General features: G+C 46.7%; 1 protein-coding gene across 2 annotated transcripts in view; it reads left to right on the plus strand.

The window, feature by feature from the left end:
- The first annotated feature begins 9,080 nt into the window (after positions 1 to 9,080).
- EDEM3 (ER degradation enhancing alpha-mannosidase like protein 3) overlaps positions 9,081 to 13,437 on the plus strand; it is a 66,672-nt gene continuing 62,315 nt past the window's right edge. For both annotated transcript variants that reach the window (XM_060774500.2, XM_060774501.2), the window contains exon 1: positions 9,081 to 9,381. In XM_060774500.2, coding sequence (XP_060630483.2) covers positions 9,215 to 9,381 — 167 coding nt within the window. In that variant the 5' untranslated portion in view covers positions 9,081 to 9,214. The remainder of the gene's footprint in view (positions 9,382 to 13,437) is intronic.

Consider the following 13,437-nt stretch of genomic DNA (forward strand, 5'->3'; position numbering starts at 1 on the left):
TGGCTATCATATCTCCTCTCAGCCTTGTCTTCTTCAGGCTAAACATGCCCAGCTCCTTAAGCCGCTCCTCATAGGGCTTGTTCTCCAGACCCTTGATCATTTTAGTCGCCCTCCTCTAGGCACATTCCAGCTTGTCAATATCTCTCTTCAATTGTGGTGCCCAGAATTGGACACAATATTCCAGATGTGGTCTAACCAAAGCAGAATAGAGGGGTAGCATGACTTCCTTAGATCTAGACACTATGCTCCTTTTGATGCAGGCCAAATTCCCATTGGCTTTTTTTGCTGCCACATCACATTGTTGTAAAGTTATAGTTCCTGCAGCCTTTGTGGAGAAACTAAAAGGACACCAGCTTGGCAGATCTGCAGCAACCATTGCCTGGTAAGGGACCACTCGGGCTATCCATAACGCAGCTTGGAGCCGGGAGTTGGGGTGTCACGCCAGCAGGGTTAAGAAATATTGCCCAAGGAGGGGTCAGAAGATAGGAACGGTTTATCAAGCAGTTGCCTGTCCCTTGTCGGCAGATCAAGAAAGCTACCGGTTTTTCAAGATTATATGGCATTTTATTCGTTTGTTCGAAGATTTAAGCCTTAATAAAGAACTTTGTTGGACTTATTTTGAGCCTCTACAGAACTTTGTTTTGGGAAACCTAAGGGACCCTTTAGCTGAGGTACCCCGGCGTCCCATTGGGTATACAGAAAACACGTCCTATAAACAGACATTGTCATAGGCCCAGTGCACGACAGCACAATATGGATCAAAACATGTTTATTTGCAAAATTAGGCATTTTCTCCAGACATTTGTTGCTGTCTTCCACTGTTCTGGGGAAACTGTCCTTGCCTCCATAAACAAGGCAGCCTCTTGTTTACATGCTCAATACATCCTGAACTTATCCCCCACCCTTAGATGGAGCATATTTTCCAGGTTTTTTTATATATAAATATAGCTTTATAGCTTTGGCCACGGTAGTCCACGCTCTGGTTACATCCCGCTTAGACTACTGCAACGCTCTCTACGTGGGGTTGCCTTTGAAGACGGCCCGGAAGCTTCAATTGGTCCAACGTGCGGCAGCCATGATACTAACAGGAGCGGGACGCAGGGAGCATACAACCCCCTTGTTGTACCAGCTCCACTGGCTGCCGATTTGCTACCAGGCTCAATTCAAGGTGCTGGCGTTGGCCTATAAAGCCTTAAACGGTTCTGGCCCAAGATACCTATCCGACCGCATCTCGACCTACGAGCCCACCAGGACTTTGAGATCTTCCGGGGAGGCCCTGCTCTCCATCCCGCCTGCTTCACAAGCACGGCTGGCGGGGACGAGAGATAGGGCCTTCTCGGTGGTGGCTCCTCGGCTGTGGAACACTCTTCCCGTGGACATTAAACTGGCTCCTTCCCTGATGATATTCCGCAGGAAATTAAAGACTTGGTTGTTCAAGAAGGTGTTCGAACAAGAAGTGCAATGATTGGTAATGACTATAGGAATGGAACAACGGAAAATGATACTGGATTGTGGCTGGGACGATGAGACGGCGCTGAATGGTTTTCGTAGTAATGACAATGTTTTGTATAATCCAATTTGTTTGGATTGTGAATTGTTTTTATACTGTGTCTTGAATTTTGTTGTTCCTATGTTGTACACCGCTGTGAGTTGCCTCTGGGCTGAGAACAGCGGTATATAAGCAAAGTAAATAAATAAATAAATAAATAAATAAATAAATTTACTTTGGAAAATTGGTATCCAGCTGCCGAGAGATTTCAAACCCCATGACAAATACAGCAAACCAGCCAGTATCTACAATAGAAACACCATAGCATGTTTATAAAACAGATAAGGTATCATAAACAGAAGTAGAAATCCCCCATGCGAAGGCCACAGACCCTAATTCTGTCTCAAGTGAAGCCCACACTAATTTTCACGTGTTTCACCCAGTTTTGAAGCTATGCCGGTGCTTGAGCACAGCTAAGAACTTAATGCTGGTTCCATTGAACTGGTACTTTCAACTTCCAATCCTAACTTATGAATGTTTCTGTTTCTTATGCTGGCTGCTGAGGAAAACGGAAAGCACAATCTTATCCCAGGTTTAGCTACCCAGGTTTAGTAAGTTACAAAGAGAAATAGCTCAACCAGTTGCTTGAATCTGTTGTCATATTTTCCAGTTTTTATGATTAATGGGCAAAACAGATGGTTTCCACTTGTCAGCAAAATACTGGAATGTCATTAGAACCAGTAGGTTTGTAAATCGGTCACAAATCTGCTGTAGTTTAAAAATAGCCAAAGACAAACATTGGAGGGAACATATTACAAGTCGGGTTTCGACTTCAAGATTGTCCCAGGCCCTGAGATTTCTACGCCAAAGCCTGAGGCTTAAGGACAGCCACTGGGAATGTCATCATGTGTTATGTATTAAGTATCACTCAGAGTTGCTTACAGCTTATTATTCAAACACATACCCATAGATGTTCCTGTCGGGAAATTATGACAAAAACCTGAGCTATTGCAGCTGTTTCCAGATCACATTGAAATAAGGGAATTATTCCTTCTCACTTACTTAGGGGATAAGAAACATTTAATAGAATCTAGCTGCGTGTAGGCAGGAGACGGAGTAGAGCAGAGATTGAGACCCAGTGCCACAATGACTGAGAGGGAAGGACAAATTGAAATATGAAAACAGATCCATTGGAGAGGCTTTGCAAGTTGCAGCAACAAAGCTGCAGTTCGGCCGGTGGAGCTGCAGATTTGCACACAACTAGAGAATATTGACTGCGTTTAAGTTTCTGGGTGTAATTGTTAAGAAGGATCTGACCTGGTGCACCTATAAGCCTTAGGTGGTTCTCAACCTTCCTAATGCCGCGACCCCTTAGTACAGTTCCTTATGTTGTGGTGACACCCAACCATAACATTATTTTCATTGCTACTTCATACCAGTAAGGTAATGCTCAAGATCCTGCAAGGAAGACTCCAGCAATACATGGAGCGAGAGTTGCCAGATGTTCAAGCTGGGTTTAGAAAAGGCAGAGGAACGAGAGACCAGATTGCCAATATCCGCTGGATAATGGAGAAAGGCAGGGAGTTTCAGAAAAACATCTACTTCTGCTTCATTGACTATTCTAAAGCCTTTGACTGTGTGGATCATAATAAATTGTGGCAAGTTCTTGGCGGGATGGGCATACCAAGCCACCTTGTCTCTCTCCTGAGGAATCTGTACAAGGACCAAGTAGCAACAGTCAGAACTGACCACGGAACAACAGACTGGTTCAAGATTGGGAAAGGCGTACGGCAAGGCTGCATACTCTCACCCAACCTTTTTAACTTGTATGCAGAACACATCATGCGATGTGCGGGGCTGGATGAATGCAAAGCTGGGGTGAAAATTGCTGGAAGAAATATTAACAACCTCAGATACGCAGATGACACCACTCTGATGGCCGAAAGCGAGGAGGAGCTGAGGAGCCTTTTAATCAAGGTGAAAGAAGAAAGCGCAAAAGCCGGGTTGCAGCTAAACGTCAAAAAAACCAAGATTATGGCAACAAGAATGATTGACAACTGGAAAATAGAGGGAGAAACCGTGGAGGCCGTGACAGACTTTGTATTTCTAGGTGCAAAGATTACTGCAGATGCAGACTGTAGCCAGGAAATCAGAAGACGCTTACTTCTTGGGAGGAGAGCAATGTCCAGTCTCGATAAAATAGTAAAGAGTAGAGACATCAGACTGGCAACAAAGATCTGCCTAGTCAAAGCCATGGTATTCCCTGTAGTAACCTACGGATGTGAGAGCTGGACCTTAGGGAAGGCTGAGCGAAGGAAGATCGATGCTTTTGAGCTGTGGTGTTGGAGGAAAGTGCTGAGAGTGCCTTGGACTGCGAGAAGATCCAACCAGTCCATCCTCCAGGAAATAAAGCCCGACTGCTCACTGGAGGGAAAGATACTAGAGACAAAGTTGAAGTACTTTGGCCACATCATGAGGAGACAGGAAAGCCTAGAGAAGACAATTATGCTGGGGAAAGTGGAAGGCAAAAGGAAGAGGGGCCGACCAAGGGCAAGATGGATGGATGGCATCCTTGAAGTGACTGGACTGACCTTGAGGGAGCTGGGGGTGGTAACGGCCGACAGGGAGCTCTGGCGTGGGCTGGTCCATGAGGTCACGAAGAGTCGGAGACGACTGAACGAATGAACAACAACAACTTCATAACTGTCATTTTGCTCCTGTTATGAATCGTAATGTACATATCTGATAGGCAAGATGTTTTTTCATTCACTGGACCAAATTTGGCCCAAATACCCAATACACCCAAATTTGAATACTGGTGGGTTTGGGAGGATTGATTTTGTCATTTGGGAGATGTAGTTGCTGGGATTTATAGTTCACCTACAATCAAAGAGAATTCTAAAGTTCACCAATGATTGAATTAAACCAAACTTGGCACACAGAACTCCCATGACCAAGAGGAAATACTGGGAGGGTCTGGTGGACATCGACCTTGAATTTTTGGAGTTGTAGTTCACCTACATCCAGAGAGCACTGTGGACTCAAACAATGATGGATCTGGACCAAACTTGACACAAATAATCAATGTCCCCAAATGTGAACACTGGTGGAGTTTGGGGAAAATAGACCTCAGCTTTTGGGAGTTGTAGTTGCTGGGACTTATAGTTCACCCACAATGAAATAGCATTCTGAACCTCATCAACGATAGAATTGGACCAAACTTCCAACACAGAACCCCCATGACCAACAGAAAATACTATGTTTTATGATGGTCTTTGGCGACCCCTCTGACACCCCCTCGCGACACCCACAGGGGTCCCGACCCCCAGGCTGCCTTAGGTGATCCCTCGTCTGAGTAGGATTGTCTTCCAAGATCAGTGTACTGGCGGTGGATCCGTAGGTGACTGTGGAGCCCTATTCTTGATCTGCATGTTCTCCCGCAGTGAGGGCATTGGTTTCCAGATGGAAGGCGGTCCCGCTCGGGGTTGGCTTGATGCGCCTTCTTCTTGGCACGTTTCTCTCTTTCGCCCTCCATTCATGCCTCTTCAAATTCTACAGCACTGCTGGTCACAGCTGACCTCCAGCTGGAGCACTCAAGGGCCAGGGCTTCCCAGTTCCCAGTGTCTATGCCAGAATTTTAAGGTTGTCTTTGAGCCAACCCATAAGGCAGCATTGGTGAAGAGGGCCCAGGAGAGATTGTACTATCTGAGACTTCTAAGGAACTGACAACTGAATAAAAAACTGCTCTTGACTTTCTACAGCTGTGCTCTAGAGAATATCCTAACTTACTGCATCTGCATATGGTTTGGTAACTGCACAGTGGTAGATACTAGGAAGGCGCTACAAAGGGTTATCATTTCTGCACAGAGAATCATTTGTTGCCCTCTCCCCTCTTTGGAAGAAGTCCCACAGGCTTTAAAAGGCTCAGAACATTCTTAAGGACCCATCTCACCCAGCATATTCCTTTTTTGAATTATTACTATTGGGCAGACAGTACAGGATGACAAAGACAAGGACAAACAGACTGAGAGATAGCTTTTATCCCAGAGCTGTGGCTATGTTGAACTCTATGGTTTCACACTGATGTGGCATTGGAGGCTGTGTGGTGGTGGTTGTGGTGTGGAGAGATGGGTGTGTTGTTTTGTAGTGTGTGCTGGGGAAAGAATTTAATTTTATTATGCAACAGCACAACGACAATAAGGCCATTCCATTCAATTCTGTTCTATTGTGCTCCTTTAGCAATTCTTCCTGCCCCTGCGCTTAAACAGTGCCGTGTTTCTAAATGCTCAGCTAAAAAAGGTAACATTACCGTAATGCTAGTACAGGAAGAGTAGAGACATCACACTGGCAACGAAGATCCGCATAGTTAAAGTAATGGTATTGCCCATAATCACCTACGGATGTGAGAGCTGGACCATAGGGAAGGCTGAGCGAAGGAAGATAGAGGCTTTTGAACTGTGGTGTTGGAGGAAAGTTCTGAGAGTGCCTTGGACTGTGAGAAGATCCAACCAGTCCATACTTCAGGAAATAAAGCCTGAGTGCTCATTGGAGGGAAGGATAGTAGAGGCCAAGATGAAGTACTTTGGCCACATCATGAGAAGAAAGGAAAGCTTAGAGAAGACAACAGTGCTGGGGAAAATGGAAGGAAAAAGGAAGAGAGGCCGACCAAGGGCAAGATGGATGGATGGTATTCTTGAAGTGACTGGATTGACTCTGAAGGAGCTGGGGGAGGTGACGACTGACAGGGAGCTCTGGCGTGGGCTGGTCCATGAGGTCACGAAGAGTTGGAAACGACTGAACAAATGAACAAGTACAGGAATGGGAATGCCGGCGGAAAATCAGATATTGAAAGATTTTGGCCTGTGTACTGGGAACACCACGTGGCCAATTATTATTATTATTATTATTATTATTATTATTATTTTACTGACACAAAAACACAGTATGTCACAGCAAGCGAGATCTATATGCTGGATTTCATATCACAAAACCACAAGTTGAACATTATTATTATATAATTTATTATTATTATTATTATTATTATGGTCTGATTGACTGGTTTATGTTAATCATCAATGTATCATTGGAGCAAGGAATTTTTCCACCTGGTTTAAAACAGGCTGTGGTCAGACAACTCCTGAAAAAGACTTCCCTTGATTCCACAGTCTTGAATAACTATAGACCAATCTCAAACCTCCCTTTTCTGGGCAAGGTGTTGGATGGAGCGGGTGGTTGCCTCTCAGCTTCAGGGCTTCCTGGATGACATCAACTATCTGGATCGGTCACAGTCTGGCTTCAGGCCTGGCCACGGCACCGAGACGGCTTTGGTCGCCTTGGTGGATGATCTCCGTAGGGAGCTCGACAGGGGCAGTGTGACGCTGTTGGTTCTCTTGGACATCTCAGCGGCTTTCGATACCATTGATCATAGTATCCTTCTGGGACGACTCTCCGGGATGGGCCTTGGAGATACGTCTTTGTCGTGGCTTCGGTCCTTCCTGGAGGGTCGATCCCAGATGGTGAAGCTGGGAGACGCCTGTTCGGACCCCTGGCCTTTGACCTGTGGGGTCCCGCAAGGCTTCATTCTGTCTCCCATGCTTTTTAACATCTACATGAAACCGCTGGGAGAGGTCATCCAGAGTTTTGGAGTTGGGTGCCATCTCTATGCAGATGACACACAACTCTACTACTCTTTTCCACCTAACTCCAAGGAAGCCCCTTGAATGCTAGATGAGTGCCTGACCGCTGTGGCTGGCTGAATGAGGATGAACAAGCTGAAGATTAATCCCGACAAGACAGAGGTCCTCCTGGTTGATTATAAACCAGACGGGGGTATTGGGTGGCAACCTGTGCTGGATGGGGTTACACTCCCCCTGAAGTCACAGGGAGTCCTCCTGGATTCGTCACTTATGTTTGAGGCTCAGGCGTTGGTGGTGGCCGGGAGGGCCTTTGCACAATTGAGACTCGTGCGCCAGCTGCGACCATACCTCGGGAAGGCGGATCTGGCCAGGGTGGTCCATGCCTTAGTCACCTCTAGACTGGACTACTGCAATACACTTTACGTAGGGCTGCCCTTGAAAACGGCCCGGACATTTCAGATGATCCAACAGGCGGCAGCCAGGTTGTTAACCGGGGCTCCTTACGGAGAGCGATCATCCCTCCTGTTCAAGGAGCTCCACTGGCTGCCATTCATCTACCGGACCCAATTCAAGGTGCAGGTTCTTACCTTCAAAGCCCTGAACAGTTTGGGACCCGCCTACCTGCATGACCGCATCTCTGTATACGAACCCACACGATCTCTTCATTCATCTGGAGAGGCCCTGCTCTCAATCCCACCAGCTTCGCAGGGGTGATTGGTGGGGACGAGGGAGAGGGCCTTTTCGGTAGTGGCCCCTCGACTCTGGAACTCACTCCCTAAAGACAGGCCCCAACTCTGGCAGTCTTCAGGAGGAGCTTGAAAATGTGGATGTTCCAGTGTTCCTTCCCAGAATAAGGAATCCTAAGCAATATGTCCTTAATGCACCTTATGAGAGATTTAGAATTGTCTGCACGTCCAGCTACCCCAAAACACTCCTCCTATCTCCCTTTGAACTTCCCAGCTTTTTAATTTTAAATGTTCACATTTGGCCCTGCCTCATGTTTTTAAATGTGTCGTGTTATTATTGTATTATTTTGCTCTTTTGAGTTATTTATTGCTTTTGCTGTTGTTGTTTTTATGATGTTGTTGGGCTTTGCCTCTTGTAAGCCGCACCGAGTCCTTCGGGATATGGTAGCGGGGTATAAGAACAATAAACAAACAAACAAACAAACTTAAAATAGTATTTAAGATTCCCTGGATGTACCCTTTCCCCTGTCCTGGGAAGCCTCCTTGCACTGTAGCATTTCAGACTCCAACCCTCAGAACCTTCTTCCCAGGCTCCATCTACATACAAAATCCATATGATCTGCTTTGAACCGGAATATCTGGCAGTGTGGACTCAGATAATCCAGATATTATGGATTGTCTGCCTTGATATTCCGGCTTATATGGCTGTGTGGAAGGGCCCTCAGAGAGAGCGGGGAAAATCTCACAAAACTACAAAGCCCACTCTTCCACAGTAGCATTGAAACACGGGGCTGGTTCAATGTGGCATCATCAGGCTGCTATAACGAGCGGGTTCCGCCAGGCGGCGCTCCTTTGCTACTTTATCTTGAGCCTTTCCGGCCGCGCGCCCGCGCTTTGGGGCGGGTGCTAGAGTCTAGCGCGACCCCAGGCACTGGGAAGTGAGCTTGCACGGGCTCCGGAAGTACAGGGCGGGGGCGAAAGAACAGAGCCTCTAGTTCCATTAGTCGTTGTCCGAGATGGCTTTCAAAAAAACAAAACAAAAAATAGCCTAATGCGTGCCCGGAAATTCCATACGTCAGTGAGTGGGGCGCTCTACACTCTTGCTATTTCTACGCGAGCGCCACGTCACTGCTGGCGCGGATTGCCTGTGCTTTCCACGTCTCCCTGCCTCAGGGAGCGTGCCAAGCGCAGTCAGGTGACAGGGCGCCTCTATTCCCATTGGCTCCCCGCCGGCCTTAGCGCCACGTGACCGGAAGAGAACCCGGAAGCAGCCGGTTTCCTTGGCTACATCGGAGGGCGGGGCGGTTGGAGGAGCGAAGGGCCGGTCCCTTCTGGCGGCGGCGGCGGCGCGTCAGCTCCTGAGGGGATGGGACCGCGCGGGGCCTAGCAGGGCAGCTGCTGCCATGACCGGAGCAGTGCCCGGGGCCCAGGGAAGGAGCGGCGACGCCCCGGCAGGCCGCCGCTGCCCCGGCTGGAGGCTGCTGGCCTTGGGCCTCCTCTCCGCTTCCTCGGTGCTGGCGGCGGCGCCCGCTGGGCAAGCCATGGGCCGGGAGGAGAAGCGCCGCCTCGGGTAAGGGAAGGAGAAGGCCAGGCAGCCAGAGGGAAGCAGGGAGGGCAGGGCAGGGCCTGGCAGCGAGCGGGGAGAGACCCCGAGGGCCACCCAGCCCCACCCCAGGCACCGTCAAAGCACCCCCACAGTCACGCCAGGTTCATCTTACCCCCTTTTCCTATAGAGTCCCAAGCTTGGTAATGCAGGAAATGCTGTGGATGTTACATAGCTTGATTTCATAAGGCCTTCGACAAAGTCCCCCATGACCTTCTTGCAAGCAAACTAACAAGGTGGGATAGATAATCATCATCATCATCATCTTAGGTTCTTGTGGGTTTTTTCGGGCTATATGGCCATGTTCTAGAGGCATTTTCTCCTGACGTTTCGCCTGCATCTATGGCAAGCATCCTCAGAGGTAGTGAGGTCTGTTGGAAGTAGGAAAAATGGGTTTATATATCTGTGGAATGACCAGGGTGGGACAAAGAGCTCTTCTCTGCTGGAGCTAGGTGTGAATGTTTCAACTGGCCACCTTTATTAGCATTTGAAGGCCTGGCTGAGCCTGTGGGAATCTTTTGTTGAGAGGTGTTAAGATGTGCCTGGTTGTTTCCTCTCTGCTGTTTTGCTGTTGTAATTTTAGAGTCAGACTACACAGAGAAGCCATTGAAATCCATAAGCATGTGGACAATTTCAACAGAAAGGAGGAAACCATGAAAATGAACAAAATCTGGCTACCAGTATTAAAAAAAACCTCTAAAATTACAACAGCACAACAGCAGAGAGGAAACAACCAGGCACATCTTAGCAGCTCTCAACAAAAGATTCCTCCATCTCAGCCAGGCCTTCAAATGCTAAAGAAGGTGGTCAGTTGAAACATTCACACCTAGCTCCAGCAGAGAAGAGCTCTTTGCCCCACCCTAGTCATTCCACAGATATAGAAACCCATTTTCCTACCTCCAACAGACCTCACTACCTCTGAGGATGCTTGCCATAGATGCAGGCGAAACGTCAGAAGAAAATGCCTCTAGAACATGGCCATATAGCCTGAAAAAAACCACAAGAACCTAGTGATTCCAGCCATGAAAGCTTTCAACAATACAATAATAATCTTTATACCCCGCCACCATCTGCCTAATGGGGACTCTGAGCAGCTTACAAGCAGCAAATTACAATAAAATAAAACCAAAAACGCAAACAACATAATTACATAAAACATATGAAAACATAGCAATATAAAATTACAATAGGCACAATAACAATGTCAACGGGTGGGCTACATGTAATTATTAAAAGAGAGACTGATCTAAACTGAGCCAACAATGTGATGTGGCGGCAAAAAAAGCCAATGGGATTTTGGCCTGCATCAATAGGAACATAGTGTCTAGATCTAGGGAAGTAATGCTTCCCCTCTATTCTGCTTTGGTTAGACCACACCTGGAATATTGTGTCCAATTCTGGGCACCACAATTGAAGAGAGATATTGACAAGCTGGAATGTGTCCAGAGGAGGGCAACTAAAATGATCAAGGGTCTGGAGAACAAGTCCTATGAGGAGCAGCTTAAAGAGCTGGGCAAGTTTAGCCTGAAGAAGAGAAGGCTGAGAGGAACAAAATGTAGTTCAACAGGGACAAATGCAAGATCCTCCACTTAGGCAAAAAAAAAAAAAAAAAAAAAAACGAAATGCAAAGATACAGAATGGGGGACGCATGGCTCGAGAGCAGTACATGTGAAAAAGATCTTGGGGTCCTCGTGGACAACAAGTTAAACATGAGCTGACAATGTTATGTGGCAACAAAAAAAGCCAATGGGATTTTGGCCTGCATCAAGAGGAGCATAGGGTCTAGATCCAGGGAAGTCATGCTACCCCTCTAGTCTGCCTTGGTCAGACCACACCTGGAATATTGTGTCCAATTCTAGGCACCACAATTCAAGAGAGATATTGACAAGCTGGAATGTGTCCAGAGGAGGGCGACTAAAATGATCAAGGGCCTGGAGAACAAGACCTATGAGGAGCGGCTTAAGGAGCTGGGCATGTTTAGCCTGAAGAAGAGAAAGCTGAGAGGAGATATGATAGCCATGTATAAATATGTGAGAGGAAGCCACAGGGAGGAGGGAGCAAGCTTGTTTTCTGCTTCCCTGGAGCCTAGGACAATGGCTTCAAACTACAATAAAGGAGATTCCATCTGAACAGGAGGAAGAACCTGACTGTGAGAGCCATTCAGCAGTGGAACTCTCTGCCCCGGAGTGTGGTGGAGGCTCCTTTTTTGGAAGCTTTTAAACAGAGGCTGGATGGCCATCTGTCAGGGGTGTTTCTTGGCAGAATGGGGTTGGACTGGATGGTCCATGAGGTCTCTTCCAACTCTTTGATTCTATGATTCTAATTAAAACCCAGGCGAGATAAGAGAGAGACAGATTATTTGCGGAGGAGGACTCATTATAGTGGGGGTTGTGGAATCAGGCTTTCCTACAAAGGGGACGACGACATATACTCCAATGACAAAACGTTGAGGTTAAGCAATAGTGTGAGAATGTAAACCTATTTAGGTAATGCTATTGTTAAGTGAATCTGTAATTGGTTAAGCGACCAAACCGAAAGAGTGCTCACCAATGGTTCCTCTTCATACTGGAAAGGTTCGAATCCGGGGAGAGGCGGATGAGCTCCCTCTATCAGCTCCAGCTCCTCATACGGGGACATGAGAGAAGTCTCCCACAAGGATGATAAAAACATCAAATCATCCGGGCGTCCCCTGGGCAATGTCCTTGCAGACGGCCAATTCTCTCACATCAGAAGCGACTTGCATTTTCTCAAGTTGCTCCTGACATGACAAAAAAAATCCTGGAAAGAAGTGCCTCAGGGTTCAGTCCTAGACCCAGTGCTGTTCAACATCTATATTAATGACTGGGATGAAGGTTTAGAGGGCAGGCTTATCAAGTTTGCAGATGACACCAAATTAGGATGGATAGCTAATACTCCAGAAGACAGGATCAGAATTCAAATAGACTTTACCAGATTAGAGAAATGGGCCAAAAATGACCAAAATGAATTTAAACAAGGACAAATGTAAGATACTACACTTAGGCAGAAAAAAATGAAATGCAAAGGAACCACATGGGTGATGCTTGGCTCGACAGCAGTCCATGTGAGAAAGTTCTTGGAATCTTCATGGACAACAAATTGAACAGGAGCTGACAGTGTGATGCGGCAGCTAAAAAAGTCAATGTGATTTTGGGCTGCATTGAAGGAGTATAGTGTGTAGATTGAGGGAAGTCATGGTGCCTCTCAATTTTGCTTTGGTCAGATCTCACCTGGGATACTGTGTCCAATTCTGGGCATCACAGTTCAAAAGTGATATTGACAAGCTGGAGAGTGTCCATAGGAGGGTGACTAAAATAATCAAAGGTCTGGAGACCATGAATCCTTTTGAGGAGTTTCTTAAAGAGCTGGGTATTTTTAGTCTGCAGAAGAGAAGGTTGAAAGGAGCCGTGTAAAAATATGTGAAAATATGTTTTAAGGAACAGTGGCAGGCTTGCTTTTTGCTGCCCTTGAAACTAGGAGCAATGAGTTTAAATCACAGTAGAGGAGATTCTAGCTGAACATTAGGAAGAATTTCCTGACTGTAAGAGCTCTTCAACAGTGGAACTCTCTGCCTCAGAGTGTGATGGAAACTCCTTCCTTGGAAACATTTTAAACAGAAACTGGATTGCCATCTGTCAGGGATACTTTGTGTTTTTCCTGCATGACATGGTGTTAGACTAGATGACTCATGTGGTCTCTTCTAACTCTATTATTCTATGATTCTATGACAGATGGCCATCCTGCCTCTGCTTAAACATCTCCAGAGAAGGAGACCCAACCACACTCCTAGGCAGCACATTCCACAACCAAACAGCTCTTACCATCAGGAAGTTCTTCCTGGTGTTTAGGTGGAATCTTTTCTCCTGCCATTTGGCATGTTCTCACTCCACACTTGATAATCATGCCAACTGTGAGTAAAGATTTGTGTTGAATGTCCTTTTCACTTGGCAGCAGAGGGCAAGAAGCCATGATAGCCAGGCTTAATAAATATTTGGAAGGTCATCC

Source organism: Anolis sagrei, chromosome 4, assembly GCF_037176765.1.
Source record: "Anolis sagrei isolate rAnoSag1 chromosome 4, rAnoSag1.mat, whole genome shotgun sequence".
NCBI lineage: Eukaryota > Metazoa > Chordata > Lepidosauria > Squamata > Dactyloidae > Anolis > Anolis sagrei.